The 20,597-nt window shown below is 54.6% G+C and overlaps 1 protein-coding gene across 2 annotated transcripts in view; it reads left to right on the top strand.

The window, feature by feature from the left end:
• KIAA0930 (KIAA0930 ortholog) overlaps positions 1-20,597 on the top strand; it is a 44,079-nt gene that overhangs the window by 13,457 nt on the left and 10,025 nt on the right. The window contains exons 2-7 of one of the 2 annotated variants that reach the window (XM_061124349.1): positions 15,141-15,292; positions 17,839-17,964; positions 18,068-18,145; positions 18,417-18,518; positions 19,770-19,910; positions 20,392-20,586. In XM_061124349.1, the coding sequence (XP_060980332.1) occupies positions 15,141-15,292; positions 17,839-17,964; positions 18,068-18,145; positions 18,417-18,518; positions 19,770-19,910; positions 20,392-20,586 (794 nt within the window). Of the gene's footprint in view, positions 1-15,140; positions 15,293-15,505; positions 15,593-17,838; positions 17,965-18,067; positions 18,146-18,416; positions 18,519-19,769; positions 19,911-20,391; positions 20,587-20,597 lie in introns of those variants that run through there. The other variant, XM_061124350.1, reaches the window with a different exon arrangement.

The following is a 20,597-nucleotide window of genomic DNA, read 5'->3' on the forward strand; positions in this document are numbered from 1 at the left end:
AAGGCCTCAATTTGTTTTTACTTAGGCCCAGAATCTCAGTGTTTTATATTTCAGAGTCTGTTGAGTGTTTTATTTCAGTTATAGGCTTAATCTGTTCCTTTTTTTTTTTTTCTCCTGTTAATAACATTTGGTGATGAGGGTAGCTTTCTTGCCCCTTGAGAGCGTGACCCCTAATTTAGTAAACAAGTAAGTTCCTTTTGTTGAAGAAATAGGACAATCAGGCACACACAGAAAGCAGTGTAGAAACAACCGGCATTGCTGTTACAGAAAAGGGGTCCCAGGAAAGTGTGCCCTGTCTCTCCTCAGACTCCCGTTTCATGTTTCCTACAGCTGTTCAGGTTTTCTCTCATTTGGGTTGAAACCGAGGAGGCTGTGCCAGTGTGTATGAGAAATTCTGTCAAGTGGCCCCCATTTCTGTGACCACCGAGGCTCAGCCTCCGTTACACAGATGTGATCTCTGGGTGGAGCCACTTCTGGCTTTGGGCCCCGTCCGTCTTCTGACTGTGAAACTGCCGATGACCGAGGCATTCCCTCTGTCAATGCCCTGCCGACCCCTGGTCAGGGAACTAGGTCCCCTGAGCCGCAACTAAAGATGCCATTGCCACAGCGAGGACCGGAGACCCCGCGGGCTGCAGCTGAGACCTGCCACAGCCACATAAATAAATATGTTTTTAAAAAGCCACTTATATCTCCCTTTGCCTTTCCATTCTGTTTGATTTTATTCTGCATCATATGAAACTTACTTGTTAAGAAAATTAACCCTCATTTACGAGCTCCGGTGATTTTTCCAGCGTGGTGTTTGTCTTGCCTTTATTTATGGTGTGTAGGACTTTTTGTTTTCTATAGAAATTTTTTATGTAGTTTGACTTGTCTATCATTTTTTAAAATTCTTCTTTTTTTTTTTACTATCATCCTTTTCTTTGGCAGCCTTTGTGTTCTACTTACAAGGGCTTTTCTCTTTCCAAGAGAATCAAAAAGACTCATGCATGGTTTATTTCATTTTCTTATGATTTCACTTTTAGCATCAGAAGTGTTTCTATTTCCAAAATTGGTTTTTGCCTGAGCAGGGGCCCAGCCTCATTCTCTTTCCTCAGCTGGCCAGTCTTTCCAAGGCCATCTGTTGAAGAACCAGCTTTATCCTACTGACTAAAAGGACAAATCTTTATGTGAACTAAATTACCGTGTGTTTTCATTCCGGTTTTGTGCTTTCTCTTCTGTTCTGTTGATCATTCTAATTGTGCACCAGCACCACCTTGCTTTCCTTAATCACTCAGTTCATCTCCTTCATTTAATTAGCCAATATTTATTGCTTCCTACAAGTCAAATACTGTTCTAGGAGCTGAGTGTACAGCAGTGAACAAAACAAGGAGGGGAGGTGCTCCGTTAAGACCAGATCGGTCCTAGTAAGGCAGGTGCTGGCACTCGAGGGCCCCAGGCCAGCTCCGGCCTGCTGCCCGTTGTTGTGAGGGAACTTCTTGGCACGTCGCCGTGCCCATTTCTTTATGTAGTGCCGTGGGTGATCTTGTAGTTGAGACAGGACCATATGGTGTGCAGAGCCTAAACTATTTTCTGTCTGGACCTTAATAGAAAAAGGTTACTGGGCTGCTGTGCTTGGGAAGGACTGAAAGCAAAGGAAACAGGTAAAATAGATATGATGCTATACAGTAGGAGTACAGGTGGTTCGGGAAGGCCTCCCTGAGAAGGTAGGCGTTTGAGTAAAGAGCTAAGGGAGGGACTTCCTTGCTGGTCCAGTGGCTAAGACTCCACGCTCCCAATGCCCTCCCTGGTCAGGGAACTAGATCCCACACGCCACAACTGAGTTAGCCTGCTGAGATTAAAAGGTCATTTGAAAAGACCCTGATGCTGGGAAAGACTGAAGGCGGGAGGAGAAGGGGACAACAGAGGATGAGATGGTTGGGTGGCATCACCGACTCAATGGACATGAGTTTGGGTAAACTCCGGGAGTTGGTGATGGACAGGGAGGCCTGGTGTGCTGCAGTCCATGGGGTCGCAAAGGGTTGGACACGACTGAGCGACTGAACTGAACTGAACTGACAAGCCTCGAAGATCCTGCATGCTGCAAGTAAGAACCGGGGAGGCGAGGAAGGAAGCCTCGAGGAGGATTTTGAGCAGGAAAGTGACAAGAACTGTTTCAAGTCTGGGGACCATTTAGGAAGCTGGGACAGCCACACAGGCAGGAGACGGTGGTGCTTGGCCCTGGCTGGAAGAGTGGTTTGTGGGAAGCAGTTGGATTCCGGATACATTTAAAGATAGGATCAGTGAAATGATGCAGAGATGAAGTCAGAGAGTTCTGGAGGAAAACAAAAGACAAACCCACCAAACAATGGTAGAATTGAACAACTCTGTCAGTTAACATGTCTGTCCCAGTAAGAGAGGACTGAAAAGTTTCTGTTGGAATCAGCGTCTGGTGAGACAATAGCTAGAGCTGTTTGGGGGTTAAGAGAGGGTTCGGGGTTTTTCTTTAACTTGGGTAATTCTTGAGTATTTTTTGGGGGGGTTATCTTTTGGTTAGAAGTGAAGAAACTTATCCATGGTAGCTTAGAAAGGGAAAATAAATCTGAAAAAGAATATATTATGTATAGGTATTGGAGAAGGAAAAGGCAACCCACTCCAGTACTCCTGCCTGGAAAATTCCATGGATGAAGGAACCTGGCAGGCTATAGTCCATGGGGTCGCAAAGAGTCAGACACGACTGAATGACTTCATTGTCTTTCTTTCTATAGTTCCTTTTGGAGAAGGAAATGGCAACCCACTCCAGTGTTCTTGTCTGGAGAATCCCATGGACAGAGAGGCCTGGTGGGCTACAGTCTATGGGGTCGCAAAGAGTCGGACACGACTAAGCAACTAACGCACACAAACGTATATGGGTATCTGAATTACATGTATTTATATAACTGAGTCACTTTACTGTGGACCTGAAATGCTATGTTATAAATCAGCTATCTTCAGTAGGGACTTCCCTGGTGGTCCAGTGACTGAGACTCTGCCCTCCCGATGCAGGGGGCCCCGGGTTCCATGCCTGGTCAGAGAACTAGATCCCAGGTGTCCCGACTAAAAGTTCACATGCCACAACTAAGATCCCATGCAACCAAATAAGGGCTGGCGCTAGTGGTAAAGAACCTGCCTGCCAGTGCAGGAGACATAGAGATGCTAGTTTGATCCCTGAGTCAGGAAGGTGCCCTGGAGGAGGGCATGGCAACCCACTCCAGTATTCTTCCCTAGAGAATCCCACTGACAGAGGAGCCAGGCGGGCTACAGTCCATAGGGTTGCAAAGAGTTGGACATGACTCAAGTGATTTAGCATGCATGCACACAGCCAGATAAATATTAAAAATAAAAGAACACTATACTTCAATTTAAGAAAGTAAAAATAGAAATTTATTGGCTAACAATCTGTAGAATATTGAATTCTAAGCCTCTGGAAGACTAGGAAAGCCCAACACTAAGAACTTGAGTGGATCTCCTCTCTCTCTCTCTGCGATCCCTCGTCTCTGGCTGTTTCCTCTCTCTCAAGTCCGCCTTCTCCATGTGGCAGGACAGCATTGTATGATTTGGGTTGATGGTGACATAAAGGTTTAGTTCTCCTAGTATGTTTCCATATCTGATAGGATTCATGGCTCCACGTCACTTTTTCTGCATTTTCCTGGCTGTTCTTATTTTGAAACATTCTTCTTGGCATTTTCTCTTGGGTCATGTTAAATTAATAGATCAAACTAGGTAGAATTGCTGCCTCTGTGATTTGAATATTCTATTGTGATTATGTTTGTTCTGGTGGCCTATGATCAGTGATCTTCCATGTTAACACTGTAAAAAGATTGTGACTTACTGCAGACTCAGATGACGGTTAGCATTTATCTGAAATAAAGGATTTTTAAATGGAGGTATGTTTTCGCTTTCTCAGACATAATGCTATTGTGCACTTGCTAGCCTACAGAATAGTATACATGTAACTTTTAATTCACTGGGAAACCAAACAGTGTGTGATTCGCTTTATTGTGATATTTGCTTTTATTGCCTTGGTCTGGAACCAAACTCCCAACATCTCAAAGGTCTATCTGTAATAGTGTGTTGTGATGATACTGGACAGTTAGAACTGGAAATGGAACAACAGACTGGTTCTAATAGGAAAAGGAGTATGTCAAGGCTGTATATTGTCACCCTGCTTATTTAACTTATATGCAGAGTACATGAGAAACCCTGGGCTGGAGGAAGCACAAGCTGGAATCAAGATTGCCGGGAGAAATATCAATAACCTCAGATATGCAGATGACACCACCCTTATGGCAGAAAGTGAAGAGGAACTAAAGAGCCTCTTGATGAAAGTGAAAGAGGAGAGTGAAAAACCTGGCTTAAACCTCAACATTCAGAAAACTAAGATCATGGCATCTGGTCCCATCACTTCACGGGAAACAGATGGGGAAACAGTGGAAACAGTGGCTGACTTTATTTTTTTGGGCTCCAAAATCACTGCAGATTGTGACTGCAGCCATGAAATTAAAAGATGCTTACTCCTTGGAAGGAAAGTTATGACCAACCTAGACAGCATATTACAAAGCAGAGACATTATTTTGCCAACAAAGGTCCATCTAGTCAAGGCTATGGTTTTTCCAGTAGTCATGTATGTATGTGAGAGTTGGACTGTGAAGAAAGCTGAGCGCCGAAGAACTGATGCTTTTGAACTGTGGTGTTGGAGAAGACTCTTAAGAGTCCCCTGGACTGCAAGGAGATCTAACCATTCCATCCTAAAGGAGATCAGTCCTGGGTGTTCATTGGAAGGACTGACGCTGAAGCTGAAACTGCAATACTTTGGCCACCTGATGTGAAGAGTTGACTCATTGGAAAAGACCCTGATGCTGGGAAAGATTGAGGGCAGGAGGAGAGGGGAAGACAGAGGATGAGATGGTTGGATGGCATCACCGACTCAGTGGACATGAGTTTGAGTGAGCTCCAGGAGTTGGTGATGGACAGGGAGGCCTGGCGTGCTGTGGTTCATGGGGTCGCAAAGAGTCAGACACGACTGAGCAACTGAACTGTACTGATGTTACTTAGTCTGTCTCTAACTTTTTCTTTTTTAAATATTTATATATTGTCTGTACAGGGTCTTAGTTGCAGCACATGGGATCTTTGCTCTTCGTTTCAGCCTGCGGCATCTGCAGTTGTAGCGTGTGGAGTCTGCTAGTGCTCCCCTGACCAGGGATTGAACCTGGGCCTCCTGCATTGGGAGCTTGGAGTCTTAGCCACCGGACCACCAGGGAAATCCCCGTTTCTAGTTTTTTCTCGTTGAGATACATATCATGTTTAAGGAAGTATTTATTTATTCCTATTTTATAGGAATTTTTAAAAAATCAAGAATGGGTATTTAATCTTATTGAATGTTCTCCCAGTATCTGTGGATACGATCATGTGTTATTTCTCATTTGAACTATAACTTTATCATGAATATATAAATAGATTTCCTAATATTAGACCATTCTTGTATTTCTAAGTTAAATTCTTCTTGGCATACTTTTAACAGATGGCTGGATTCTGTTAAATATTTAAGATTTTTATGTTTATGTGGTGAGTTCAGTTAGCCCATAATTTTCTCTCTGTGTTGTTTTTTTGAGGGGGGGGGGGTCAAGGCTGTGCCTCCTTGTTAAAAAGAATTTGCAAGTTTCTCAGGCTCTGAAACCTTGTACGTAGCATTTGAGCTGTCTTTTCTTGAAGATCTGGTAGTGAGTGAGTGATAGTTGCTCAGTCATGCCCAACTCTTTGCAACCCCATGGACTGTCTCCTGCCAGGCTCCTCTGTCCATGGAATTCTCCAGTCAAGATTACTGGAGTGGGTTGCCATTTCCTTCTCCAGGGGATCTTCCCCACCCAGGGACCCTGCATTGCAGGAGAGTCTACCATCTGAGCCACCAGGAAAGCCTGTTTTAAGAGACATTTGTAAGTATGAAGACAGGTCAACTGAAAAAGTATCAGCGGGTACATGCTTGGCTTTATCTTATAATCTATAGACAATACATTAGAATATGTAGTGAATGCATACAACTTTTCCAAAGGAATACCCAAGACAGAAGTAGAAGATCTGGTAACATCTTTTCAAAAACGTCTCTTGACTCCAGCGCGCTTGTTTAGGGAGTAGCTCTGGGGCAGTTTTCCTTATTGTAATACATGCCCATGATTTCTTTCTTTTTTGGGCTTGCCGTGCAGCTTGCAGGATCTTAGTTCCCCGACCAGGGATTGAACCTGTGCTTCCCTGCAGTGGAAGCGAGGAGTCCCAACCACTGGACCACCATGACCATCATTTTTAATGGCTGTAAACTGTTTTAAGTACGAAGTTACCATAGCTTGCTTCACCTATGTGGTTTACTGGTCTGGAGAAGGATTGGGGTTGTTTTCAAGGAATGCCTCCTAAAATCCAGTTCATGAATATTCCAAAGCTCTAGTTAGTGAGAGATAGTTCCAAGTTGTTAACAGTAGCAACAGCATGTTCATCCATTGAGTGTTGAGGAGGCGCCTGTTACCATTCTGAGCACGTGGGATTAGCTCCGATCTCCAGGGAGACTGTAGGACACAGCTCCTGGGGGCTCAGATGTGCAGTGGGAGGGTTTGGAAGCCTGAGTTGATTTCTTGGTTGCTCACCAGCGACCCTTCAGTGTCCTCATTATATAGTGGCTGGAAGACCCTAGGACCAGGGTCTTAAAGAGTAGGAGAGGCTGGGTTTGAGCCTCAGAAGCTCTTGAGCTACTGGATTCCCAGGCTTCTGTGGCCTTATCTTTAAACTGAAGCCTGAGGACTTTTTAAGCTCAGGTTATCCCACCTTATCAGTTAGAAGCAACAGTTAGAACTGGACATGGAACAACAGACTGGTACCAGATAGGAAAAGGAGTATGTCAAGGCTGTTTATTGTCACTCTGATTATTTAACTTGTATGCAGAGTACATCATGAGAAATGCTGGGCTGGATGAAGCACAAGCTGGAATCAAGATTTCCGGAAGAAATATCAATAACCTCAGATATGCAGATGACACCACCCTGGTGGCAAAAAGTGAAGAAAAATTAAAGAGCCTCTTGATGAAAGTGAAAGGGGGAAGAAAAAAAAAAAGAAAGTGAAAGGGGAGAGTGAAGAAGTTGGCTTAAAGCTCAGCATTCAGAAAATTAAGATCATGGCATCCAGCCCCACTACTTCATGGCAGATAGATGGGGAAACAGTGACAGACTTTATCTTTGGGGACTGCAAAATCACTGCAGATGGTGACTGCAGCCATGAAATTAAAAGACGCTTACTCTTTGGAAGGAAAATTATGACCGACCTAGACAGCATATTACAAAGCAGAGACATTATTTTGCCAACAAAGGTCCATCTAGTCAAGGCTATGATTTTTCCAGTAGTCATGTATAGATATGAGAGTTGGACTATAAAGAAAGCTGAGCACCGAAGAACTGATGCTTTTGAACTGTGGTGTTGGAGAAGACTCTTGAGAGTCCCTTGGACTGCAAGGCGATCCAACCAGTCCATCCTTAAGGAGATCAGTCTTGAATATTCGTTGGAAGGACTGATGTTGAAGCTGAAACTCCAATACTTTGACCACTTGATACGAAGAGCTGACTCATTGGAAAAGACCCTGATGCTGGGAAAGATTGAAGGTGGGAGGAAGGGGATGACAGAAGATGAGATGGTTGGATGGCATCACCGACTCAATGGACACAAGTTTGAGTAAACTATGGGAGTTGGTGATGGACAGGGAGGCCTGGTGTGCTGCAGCCCATGGGGTCACAAAGAGTCGGACACGACTGAGTGACTGAACTGAACTGATCCCACCTTATCAAGTTGCCATGGCGATCTGGAGAGGTCACAGGTGAAAGGACTTTATAAACTATAGTGTGTGCTAAGTCCCTTCAGTCGTTCCCAACTCTTTGCGACCCCATGGAGCCCGCCAGGCTCCTCTGTCCATGGCATTCTCCAGGCAGGAGTATTGGAGTGGTTTGCCATTCCCTCCTCCAGGGGATTTTCCTGACCCAGGGATCGAACCCTCATCTGTTACGTCTCCCGTGTTGGCAGGCGGGTTCTTTACCACTAGTGCCACCTGGAAGCCCCATAAACTGTAGAGCCCCATAAAGTGCAGGGCAAGCATGAGCCGTCGTCACTGTCAGTACTGTTGAGCTGTTGGCATGGTTACGTACCCCATTCAGTGTCCTGCAGAATGAAGTGGACAATCTGTGGCCAGGCGGCGGGAGAGCATGGAGCTGGGCCTGGGCAGCTCAGGTTCAGTCCTTGCACAGCGGCGTGCCCTCTTCCACGCGTCCCCAAAGCCACTAGCCTATAAAGGACTCTCCAGACCTGAAGTTCAAAGACGGTGACTTATGAAAGCAGGTCAGTTACTGCAGGCAGCGGGGGAGGCTGGATCCCATAGTCCCATTTGGAGCTGGCAGATTCCAGACTTTGTGATATGGCTCTTCCTCCTTATTCTCTGATTCTGTATTTATGGATTTAGCCACTCACCTAAATTTCCATCACCACACAGTCAGTACCGTGGGTGCCTTGTGGTTAACTGCAGATGTGTGCAAAGCCGTGGGAAACCCTGAGTCACCCAGGGTGCATGGTCACAGCTGAGGCTGAACAAGGCGACGCCTGCCTCCTTGTCTCAGCTCATCCTTTCTGCGGTCTCTTTGGTTGTTGTTCAGCCTCTCAGTCGTGGCTGCTTCTTTGCGACCCCGTGGATGCAGCATGCCAGGCTTCCCCGTCCTCCACTGTCTCCCGGAGTTTGCTCACACTCACGTCCATTGAGTTGGTGATGCCATCCGATCGTCTCATCCTCTGGGTCTATTTAGTGCCACGTACTTGCATGTTGTGCTTTTCGGTGGTGATTTTGCTATTTGAACTGGCCGTGGAACATGACGCTGAAGTATCTAGTCCTGAGCAAAAGAAAGCTGTGAAGGGCCTTATGGAGAACATACATGTTAGATAAGCTTCATCCAGGCACGAGTTAGCGTGCTGGTGGCCTGGAGATCAGTGTTAATGACCCAACTTATGGTGTTTTTAAACAGAAACACACATACCACAAGATAATGTATAGATCATTTGATGAAAACGCAACCAGAGGCTTGCAGGAGCCCAACCCCGTATTTCTGAAGGAGCAGCAGCTCCGTGTTTGCCAAGTCAGCGTCTGTGGCCACCTGATAGACGAGAGCTACCACCACGGTCACCGTGGATTAGGAGAGCAGGCGGGAGGACCCCAGCCCCGCGTGGGAGGCGCCTGAGGGCACGGAGCTGTCCGTGGTGCTGCTCCGCATCTGGGGCTGAGCGGATTCAGGGGCCGGACAGAGCCCTGGAGTTGAGGGAGCTCTGCTGCCCTGGTGGCTCCCGGGGCCTCTAACCTAGGGCATGTCTCGGTGGACAAGCCTTAGGACAGGATGCAGCGAGAAGGGGGCTCACCCGTGAGAGAAAGAGCCAGCGCTGATTCCACAGGCCACACGGGGGGCCAGCCACCCTGTGTCTGTCCTCATGGTTAGCACAGCGTGGGGTTCAGGGACACTGGCCAGTTGGGGAGTCGTCACCTTATCCGAGCAAGCCACGCTCTGGACAGATACGCAGGGCTGCAGTGCGGAGGCCCCACAGATTCACACGTGGCCAGAACTTTACAGCGTGCAGAGGACTTTCCGTATTGGCCCCCTCCCCACCCCCGACCTCACCACTGGTTCCGGGACAGTGGCAGGTTAGACCCCTCTGACAGAGGGACTCCCTGGGGTCCCCAGGGGTTCCAAGAACCGGCCACCTGGATGGGGAGGAGCAGAGAGCCAGGACCTGAGCTCAGGTCGTCTGGCTGCAAAGCCTAACACTGTACTGCGCCTCCCGAAGTCTGAGCCCTCACCCTGACCTTGACCTTCCTAGCTCCGGACTTGGACTGTCTCCCCTCCGTCCCTCTTCTCCCTCTGAAGACGGGGAGCCCCTTCTCCACCCCCTTCTCTCTCTCTAATGCACTCTGTGACACTAATCAGAAGTCATACATTCCTGGGCAAAAGTGGTGTCACCTTACTATTAAAAATATTAAAAGTGAAAAAAGTAAGAAGCAAGCGTATGTCCTGTGAGGCTCAGCAGCTCCTGCCGCTCAGGCGCACGTGTCTCCATCAGGCGTGTGTGTCCAGGGCCCCATGTGCAGGTGTGGTCGGTGTGTGTGTGGCCTGAATTTCTGCTCTTTCACCAGACGTTGTGTTACATGCCTGTCCACGTGTCTACTCGTCTTCACAGGCATCCTTTTAAAAGCGTGACGGCGATTTGGTTTAGTACATACAGCACAGTCTACCTAGATTAAATGTGAGTGATTACCGAATATTAGTTTCTTCTTTTTACTGTTATGCTGCTGCTATGTTATTTGCTATCATCAGTACATATGGAATGTCTTTGTGCATTATTTCCATTTTTTTCTTTTCCACAAGATAGAGTCACAGAAGAGGGAAGATGGTCGTTTGCCTTCCACAAAGGACACCGTGATTTTTGTTCTCTCACGACACACGAGAGCTCCCAGTTCAGTGTGATCTTGCCAGCTTTGGCTGTCATAGGTTTTTACCAACTCTACCGGAGTGTGGTGTATGTCAAATAAACTGTCCACGTCAAGTAAGCAGGTGGATGAGTCCTGACGGCTGTGAAGGCACCAGCATCAACACGCGGAACGTTTGGGGCGACCACCAGTCTGCTTTCTGTGCCTTTTCTGGAGCATCCTGTGAATGTGGTCTTTCAGGATGTAGCTTTTTTTTTTCTTGTATCTGACTTCTCTCGCTCAGTGTGATGGTTCTGAGATTCACCCTCCGCGCTGTGTCGGTCAGTAGCTTGTTCTCATTGCCGCTAATAGGCCGCTGAGTGGCTGTGTCACATTTCGGATGTGTCTTCCCCTGGTTTCCAGTTTGGGTTTATTCAGGAACAAAGCGTCTGTGACCGTGTGTGCACCAGTATCTGTGCAGACATGCGCTTTGTGTCTCTTGGGCAAGTACCTGAAAGTGGCTGAATCACTGGTAAACACATATTTAGCTTTACCAAATCTGCCGGTTTTCCTAAGTGATTGTTTTTTCTTTTCTTTCTTTCTGTTTTTGGCCGCGTTGGGTCTTCGTTGCCATGTGAGAGCTTCCCCTGGTGCGCCGGGCAGGGTTCCTCAGTCGTTGCAGGCGCAGGTTTCTCCTTGCAGAGCACGGGCTGCGGCTCGCGGGCTTGGCGGGGTCTTAGTTCCCGGGCCGGGACTGACCACGTGTCTCCTGCATTCACAGGCGGAATTTTAACCACTGGACCACCAGGGAAGTCCCCTGGTATTTTTATAAAAAGCAAATTTGCCTTCTTAGAAATGACAACTTGTTCTCTCAGTGTGATTTTTTTTTTCAATTGCTAGTGAGATTAATATTTACCCACATCTTGCCAAGGGGGTATGTTTCTTTTTTGGTAGTGACCTGTTTGGATATTTTACCCATTTATCTATTGGGGTCTTACACGCATTTTCTTTCTTGACTTGTTATGCTGTGAATTCTTTATATACAGACACTTATTTACTGTGACTTGCCCTGCCCTGGTGTTCATGTTCCCTTTGATTTCAGCTGTGCCTCTCTTGCGCACAAGGGGAATTTTGAGTGTTCAGGGTGGTGGGTGGGTCTTGACTTATGCGATTTCTCTTCTTGCTTTATACCGAGTGTTCCTGGTCTGGCCTCTGCCTGACTGTCCCACTGTCTGTCCTGCCTGCGTCTGGGTGTGGCGCCCACGGCCACTCTTGACAATGGTTCTGGCGTCTCACCAGTGAGAGGCGGGGTACGAGGGGCCCCCCGACAGAGTAGTTTTCTTCCTCCTGAGTTTGTCATCGGTCCTGAAATAGTTACACCGGTGATAACATCTGTGTGATGTCCCAGCCCGTTGCTCCTTTTGGAGGTTAGCACTGGGTCTCCCCACCCGCACCTGCGGGGCAGGCAGGGGCTGCAGGTGCACGGGCAGACAGGTGGGGAGGGGAGGGCCCTGTCTGGGTGCCCAGGTGCCTTCTCAGCAGGCCTGGCTGGTGCACCCGCCCGTGGAGTCACCGCTTTGAGCCCTGGGCGAGCTGAGCCAGGGGAGCCTCGGCCCTTGTGTTGTGTGTGGTGGTGGGGCCTCTTGGAAGGTTTTTCTAGGGTCAGGGCCCTGTGACTGAAAGAAAAGGACATGTTCCCACCCTGTGTCCTGCGTGGGGCACCCAGGCCTCGGGTGGACGGCGGCTGGGCCGCATCCGTGCTGTGGGCACCTGGGCAAGGCACCCACCTCCTGGAGCTCGTCTCCTGTTGGGACAATCCATTTATTCATGCAGCATTTATTGAGTGCCTGTTGTGTGACCTAGATGGTCATCCGGGCAGGTCCCTCCTTTTGGGAGGCGTTTGTGCGGTGGGGGACAGTCGTGAAACCCCAGATGTACTGATGGCAGTAAAACACGGTGAGGAGGAAGGGGAGCGCCTCCAGCACGTGTAATGTGGGGCCTGGAGTGGCTCCCTGAAGACGGGAGAGCCATCTGAGTCGCAGCAGGAATGGCAGGAAGGAGCTGCCTGTGCAAAGGCCCCGGGGCAGAGGGGCGGCATCCCCTGGAGGCCAGCAGGGCTGGTGAGCGGCAAGGGGAGGGGCTGTCACGGGGAGTTTTCTCAGAACTTTGGCTTTCATTCTGAATTCCACGGGAAGATTTTAAGGGGGATAGGAGACGACTTTAAATACAGACCCTGTAGCTGTGGTGTGGGGGGCGGACAGGGGGTGGGAGTGGACGGGGCAGTGGACGCATCCAGGGGAGCTGCCCCTGTCCCCCACCCTGGGAGGGGAAGAACCTGGGTGTGGTGCCCGTCAGGCTCTCTGAAGGCCGTGTGGCTGCCGGGAGTTGCCGGGAGAAGCATCCTGGCGGCGGGCCGGTGGTTCGGGAGCGGCCCGTCAAGGATGGGGGCACCGGCAGAGGGTGACCTTCGGGCTGGACCCCAGGAGCCCCTGTGTCAGGAGGGAACACGGGCAGGCAGTGTGCTGCTGCCTCCTTCAGTAACAGGGCCGGGTGGGCTGTGAAGAAAGCGATCTCTCGGCGTTTACAGCAGTGAAGTGGGACCCCTTGTGCGGACCTGCTGGGCCAGGTCTGGCGGCACCTGGAACCCTGGAGACCACGTTGGCACGTATCTTGTGCCGCTTCCAGCACTCCACTCCTGCACGCAGCCCCCCATCCCCCCACCCCCAAACCCAAGGACCCCTCCCTCGTCAGATCCCGGGGCTGTCAGCTGCCTGCTGAGCGCTTTGCATTCATTATCGGGGTCCATCACATTGTATTTTCTGAGAGCCTGAGTGTGTGTACGTGCGCGCGCGCGCGCGCGTGTGTGTGTGTGTGTGTGTGTGTGCATGGTCTGACAGGTCTGAGGACTCAGCAGTTTCTAGCTCTGGGATCTTGGGCCCCTTTTTTGACTCCTGAGAATCAGTTTCTTTTCTTGTGAAACCAGGCAGCGGCAGTAACAGGCTGTGGGCAAAGTTCAGTGAGACGGTCTGCAGGGCTCTGCCTGGGGCTCAATGTGGCAAATGCAGGAAGAACCGTGGCCGCCCACCTGGTACCGTGGGCACCACCAGGCTCCTTCTGCTTGCAGAGTAAAGAGATCGCCCCGGGGGTATAGCGCTTGAGCCTGACGCGGATGGTGAACTTGACTCACTGCGGCAGGTGGTGGGGTTTGGAGCCCAGACCCACTGCGTGTGGAGACCACAGCGGCTGCCGTAGGCCCCCCGAGGGACCAGGAAGCGGTGGGCGCAGGCAGTCTTGGAGCATTGAGTCTAGAAGGACTTCTGCTGGGCTGGGGGCTCAGAAGGAGCTGAGAGTCAACTGCCCCGGGAGCGTTCTTGTTTTCTTAGGAAGAACGTGGCCCCCGGCGTGATTTTGTGCAAGGGGGCTGTGGGGGGCTGTGGGCTGTGAGGGGCCGCTGCCTGTTGTCACCGTGGCAGGAAGTCTGTCAGTCCGGGGGCCTCTCCTGGCCTTTGCCCCTGAAGCTGACCAGTGACCTTTGTCTTGATCAGGCTCGCCGGCCTGGGCCCCTTGACTCATCAGACCCCGCTCTGTTTTCCTTCCGTGGGAACCAGCCAGGGTGTGGGCCTGGGTGGGCTGTGGACCGCGTGGGCGCAGAGGGCGGGAGCCTGTGTCGGAGAACTGATGTAAACAGGCCCAGGGTGTCCAGTCCTCCAGGGCCTGAGCGCTGAGCACCGCCCACCCCCCGGAGGAGCGGGTGTGGGTGCAGGCCAGGGGATCTGACCACCTGTGAGGACACGGGCAGCCCCGTATCCACCCCGAGGGTCCCGTCTCACGCGTTCCAGAAGACAAGTGTGAGGACTTGGTCACGGTGATGAAGTCGCTTTGGGAGAAGAGGGAAAGAAACCAGCAACAGTTTAGTATCTCGGGTTTCTAAGCAATAGCTCTGCAGCACATCTTGTGGCTTCATCAGGTCTGTCCAGACGCCCACCTTTTTTAGGTCCCGCGGGCCAGCCACGTCCGCGCTGTCAGTGTGCGTTCACCCCCAGGAAGCTGGGGATCTGAGAGGTCCCCGGGCTGGCCCGCTGTCATACAGCCAAGTGCAGAGCTGGAGTGGAAACCCTCAGCCTTCCTACCAGAGCCTGTGGGCTTTTTTCCTCCTTGCGTGAGAAAGAGGACCATAACGATCTAGGTATCAGGAAGAAATATTATCCGTAGTAAGAAGCAGAGTCAGCTCAGCGTGCTGGAAGGCTGCCTGCCTCCTGCCTGCAGCTGAGCCTGGCTGGCAGAGGGGCAGCTGGCCCTTTAAGTCGGGTTCCCGGGGTGGGGGTGGGGAGGGAGGTGCTGGCTGGATGGATCTCCCCTCCTGAGCCCTCGGGGCTCCCCGCCAGACTGTCTGCCCGCGCCTTCCCTCCGAGCTGGGCTTCCCTTCCCCACGAGATGCTGCTGATTCATCCTCGGGCTGGAGTCCCCAGTGGTGCGGGGCTCCAGGCCGCGCCGCTGGGTGGAGGGCTCGGGACCTCCGCGGGTGCCCCGTGGGGGCTGGGGCGTTAGGGGAAGGGGGCTCCGCACGTCGCAGAGGTCTGCAGGGGGCAGGGAAGGGGGGCCAGGGCTCGACCCAGGCCCCTCACAGGTGCACCCCCCCTCTGGCTTCCCTGCGCAGGGTGTTTCAAGGACGACCGCATCGTCTTCTGGACCTGGATGTTCTCCACCTACTTCATGGAGAAGTGGGCCCCGCGCCAGGACGACATGCTCTTCTACGTGCGCCGGAAGCTGGCGTTCGCGGGCAGCGAGGGCGCCCTGGACGGGCGGAAGGTGAGCGCCCCGCGGGCCACCCCCTCCCTGGGGTCTGCAGGCTTGTGGGGGGGCCTGCAGCCCCCCTCGTGCATGCTGAGAGGGGAATGCGGTGTTCATTCAGCGCCCGCCGGGTGTCAGGAGCTGGGTGGGGGCAGTCACTCAGGTGTCCGGTGCTGGGGGTGCTGGGATGCGCGGGCCTCATGTGGATATTATTACCGAGCTTCCCCACGACCCCGGAAGGCAGCGATGAGTCTCGCTACAGTGCCTTGGAGGAGACATGTCCAGAGGCTGGGTGGTCTGGCTGGCATCTCATCCTTAGTAAGTAAATGGTAGAGCGAAGACGTTGACCCCGGAGGCTGGGTCCAGCCTGGCCGTGGGCAGGTGACCCGGCTTGGTGATGGTGGTAATGGTGGTGATGCCTGCCAACCCCCGAGCCCTCACCTCACCCACGACACGGGGCTCAGCCTCTTGCCTCTCCATCTCCCATGTCTTCCCAGCAACTGGACAGGGCAGGGGTTATCATCGCCTTTTTACAGAAGAGACGGAAGGCTCACAGGTGACATGAGTCACCTCCGGTGTTTAACCCACTAAGTTTCAGTGTCAACAAGTTAATAGAACAAGCTTTGCATGTCTTTCAGAAGCTTTATTGTTTTGTAAAATGTTGAAACTACCTGTATGCCAAACATGCAAAGGTGTTGTTTTCATTTAAACACAAAAACGCTGCGGGCAGTGGAGACAGGTCTTTGTAGCGTACCTGCCCCAGCGCTTGTGACCCCGGGCTGGGGCTTGGTGGCCGGGGCTTGTGACTTCCCTGCCCTGTACCTGCTCTTTGAGTCTGATCGTACAGGATGGGTTTTCTGCAAACAGACAGGCCTGGTGCCTGCTGCAAAGGAGACATAGTGACCTGCGTGCCTGCAGCCAAATGGCTGGTCCGGTCGGGCTGTGTGACAGGCGGGAAGACCCGGGGGTGGGCCAGGGTGCTCTGTGACCATCTGGAGTGTGCAGCGGCTGGCCATGTGACCGGGTTGTCACTGGGGCCGGTGGACGCTGGGACCCAGAAGTGCATCATGTGGAGCCAACACGGTGTGGGTCACTATTGTGACCAGAGGGAGGGGCGTGGTCAGCGGAGGCCACCGGAGTGAGGCGGGCCTGGAAGGAAGGGAAGGGATGGTCCCGGTGGAGGGGCCAGTGGCCGAGCGGTGGGCCTGATCGTCTGCTGAGGTTTACGTTGCAGATGCCATGTGTTCGTGTGTGTGTGTGCAAAATCTTGGTGGTGGTTTGCAGGCAGTGTGTTGAGACCAGAGGACTGAGTCCACGTGAGATGCGGTCGTGCCTTGAATGTTGGTGCCTGGAGGGGCCCCGGTTCTGGTCAGGGAGGGTTTTCTTAGCCGATCTGGCCTTGACTGCGCCAGTGGGCAGGCGGGGCTGAGAAGGGGTCAGCTCTGCAGGTTCCCCGAGCCGCCAGGCAGGGAGGTGAAAGGAAGCGGCAAGTGCTGGCTCGCTCTCGGGGAGAGAACCCTGGACTCGGGCTTGAGCGGTTTCAGAGCTGGAGGCCTGAGGCTGTGTGTGAGGGCCTCTGAAGGCTGGGGGGGTGGGCAGCGGTGAGGTCAGTGAGGGGAGCCTGAGTTTGGGAGCGTGTGGCCGTCTAGCTGTGTGCGTGCTGGAACGTTCCATTGCACCCCTGCCCTGAGCCCTCTGCAGGCCCTTCTCTCCCGGCACTGGGAGCACGAGATGACTCAGCCTTGGCCGGGTCCTCAGGGAGCACGCGGCCACCCCGCTGCCCCCTGGCCCCGCATAGCCAGTGGCACGTGGAGCGGTTGGTGCTGTGATGGTGGGAGGAATGGGGTGCTGGGGGCCCACAGAGGCAGCGGCGCCTGGCCGCAATGTCCGTCAGAGCGAGGAGATGACGGTGGACAGAGGACATTTGCGGGGAGGGGCCAGCCAGCACACGCACGACAGGCCCCGCCGGGGTGGGTCTGCGGTGTCTGGAAGGCAGCAGGCGGGCCGCGCGCAGGGCAGACCCCACGGGTCTGGAGGTGCGAGGTGGCCGGGGCGGGGGAGGAGGGAGACCACACAGGGGTTTCCGGGCGGCCTCCCTGCCCGCCTCTGCTCGGAAGAGCGGAAAGGAAAGCCCCTGGCCGGCGTGCCGTGGGCGCTGTTGCAGGGCCTGCGCACTGCGGGCTCGCTGCGGCAAGCCCGGCCGCCTCCCGCCCCCTCCTCATCCGGGCCACGGAGCTGGCACCCGGTTGCCGTGGCAACCCGAGGGCCTCTTGAGCGCTCAGCCGGTGCAGAGGGTGGCTGGCTGGACGGGTGGACGGGTCGCCTGTGGGCTGGGCCAGGATGCTGGGATCTCCCCGCCCTGCTGCGGGGCCCAAGGGACGAACTCGGTGGGAGGCTGGCTTCTTGATGAACCCAGGGTGTGGGGGGGTCGGGTGGCCAGAGAACCCAGGAGGGAGATTGGAGCCCACGCCTGCGTGGGAGGGGCCAGGGAGGAGACGATGCCCCCACTCGGGGGCGGGGAGGGCAGTGAGGGCCGGGACTCACCTCTGCCTTGGGCCTCGCAGCTGGTGGAGGCCGAGCCGGAGGTAGAGGTGGAGGTGTACCGGCGGGACTCCAAGAAGCTCCCGGGCCTCGGAGACCCCGACATCGACTGGGAGGAGAGCGTCTGCCTGAACCTCATCCTGCAGAAGGTACGGGGCGCCCAGGGCAGGGCTGCCGGCGGTGGGGGCGGGGTGCTCGAAAGGCCCCGGGGAACAGCGAACCCCCGCACTCCCTGTCCCGCGTCCCTTCCAGCTGGACTACATGGTGACCTGTGCTGTGTGCACGCGGGCCGACGGCGGCGACATCCACATCCACAGGAAGAGGTCCCAGGTGAGCCCTCGGGGGCCCAGGGCTCATGGGGGCGAGTACCCCTCCCGCTGCCCGGCCCGAGGGGAGGCTGACTCCAGAATTTCCCTGCAGCCCCAGGGGCCTGTGGAGCCCCCCAAACCAGGTCCTCCCTCCCAACGGCTCCTTCCCCAGCAGCTCCTGTGACCCTGTGACCCGTGCCTTACAACACACCCCACCCCAGTGCATGGCTCCAGGCCCGGGTGTGGGGCACGGTGGGGTCTCACTTGGCCCCCTCCAATCTGCTTTCTTCCAGCAAGTGTTTGCGTCCCCCAGTAAGCACCCCATGGACAGCAAAGGGGAGGAATCCAAGATCAGCTACCCCAACATCTTCTTCATGATCGACAGCTTCGAGGAGGTGGGGGCCCTGTCTCGGTCTGGCTGCCTGAATCAGGGGATGTGATACCCCCAGCCCCTGGCCCCACCCCCCAGGCCTCACACACCTTCAGGAAGGAGGCGGGGGCAGGGCTGGGCTCCCACTCTCCCTGTTTCCTTGACTCAGGGCAAATGAGTTCACCAGGCTCCAGCCTCAGTGTTCTCATCTGTAAAATGGGCGTCCGGGTTGAAAGATCAGAGAGCTCACGCGTGGGAGGAGGCGTCATCAAGTCCTGCAGAGTACCGCCCGGGCAGGAGGGACGGTTATTACCACCCTTGAACCCTAAATAAGGCCTCCACACCTTGGGGTCCTAGGATGTCCACGATGGGTGGGGCTCCAAAAGTTACAAAACTGGGGCCCCGGGCAGCTCACTCGACTGGGAAATGCACGGTGCTGAGAAGCCAGCTGCGCCCCCTGGCGACCCTGCCAGCTCCTGTCCAGCCACCCTCCTGTTGAGGTCTGGGCCGAGGAGCTGTTCTCCCCATCACCCGCAGCGAGGGCCCGGGGTGGGGGGGGGGCGGTGCCCTGGAGGACTCAGGAAGGATGGGGCGTGGGTTGCAGGTCACTTCGCTTCTCGGTTTGGTTGGCGTCTTGAGCATCTCAGGTGAGGGGGCTGAGCGCCCTCTTCAGGCTCACACTGCTGGTCCGCCGCAGAGCTGAGATTGAAGCCGGAGTCCGGGCGACCTCAGAGCTCAGCCTGCACAGGACCCCCACCCCCGCCCCGTGCGCAGTGACTCTCGGGGGCGGCTGTCCAGTCCCCCGCAGGCCATCGCCCCCCGCAGGCAGGCAGTCTGTCCGTGCGGCTTCTGAGCTGGTGCCCACACACAGGCCGTGACGGCGGGGGCAGGGCTGGGGCGGGGGCGCTGCGCACCCGTAGCCGGCAGCCCCCGTGAACTGTGCGACTTCCTGGCGTCCCTCCAGTGGACGCTGGGGTGGGGCGCACCCTCTTCCGGTCCCGGAGTCACTTTAGATCTCAGCCCCTTGTAGACGCTGCCCCTGCCCGCGGGTGGGCTGCCCCGTTGCTGTGAGGGCCCCATTGAGTGGTGGCAGGCCTGGGGGCCTTGGGCGAAAACCTTTCCATCTGTGGCTCAGCGTTCTCACCTGTAAAGGGGGAGTTTCCAAGCAGCCCTCCCCGAGTCAAGGAGTGGGGCGGGGGCCTGGGAGCCGGCCGTGCTGGGGTGGGGGCAGCCGACCGATGCCATCCCCGCGTCCGCCTCGCGCCCCCCGCCCCAGGTGTTCAGTGACATGACCGTGGGGGAAGGGGAGATGGTCTGCGTGGAGCTGGTGGCCAGTGACAAGACCAACACGTTCCAGGGGGTCATCTTCCAGGGCTCCATCCGCTACGAGGCGCTCAAAAAGGTGTACGACAACCGCGTGAGTGCGGGGTGGGCCGGGCCCAGGGGTCGAGCACCCCACAACCCCCCTCTGTTCTCGCCCAGCTCCTGCAGCGCCCCCAACGCCCCTTCTAGGCGGCTGGGGCCTGGGTCACGTGGTGATCGTTCCAGGGAAACCCTCCTGGGATTGGTCAGGGCCTGACCGATGGGCCGAGGGGAGGGGAGTCCAGGTGGACGGGCGCCCTCCTGCCGCTGAGCACCGCCCCAGGTGTCCTCTCTCTGGACCCTGGGGCAAGGGACGGGGCGTGGTCTTCGGGCTGAGAGGGCATCAGACAGGGAAGCAAGGGTCCCGGCACCGCCCCGCCTTGTGGGCGAGCCCGGGTCAGCTGGGGCTGGGTCTCTCCGGAGGGGGGCCGTTGGCCCTCGGGCTTCTTGAGGGAGGGTCCCCCTGGCTGCTGGAGCCCCCGGGAGTGGGCACCCCCGCCTGCCTGACTCCGCATCCCCCACCCGCCTGCCCCCAGGTGAGCGTGGCAGCCCGCATGGCCCAGAAGATGTCGTTCGGCTTCTACAAGTACAGCAACATGGAGTTTGTGCGCATGAAGGGGCCCCAGGGCAAGGGCCACGCCGAGATGGCGGTCAGCCGTGTGTCCACTGGTGACACGTCCCCCTGTGGGACGGAAGAGGACTCTAGCCCGGCCTCGCCCATGCATGAGCGGGTAAGGCTACA

Source organism: Dama dama, chromosome 22, assembly GCF_033118175.1.
Source record: "Dama dama isolate Ldn47 chromosome 22, ASM3311817v1, whole genome shotgun sequence".
NCBI classification, from domain to species: Eukaryota; Metazoa; Chordata; class Mammalia; order Artiodactyla; family Cervidae; genus Dama; species Dama dama.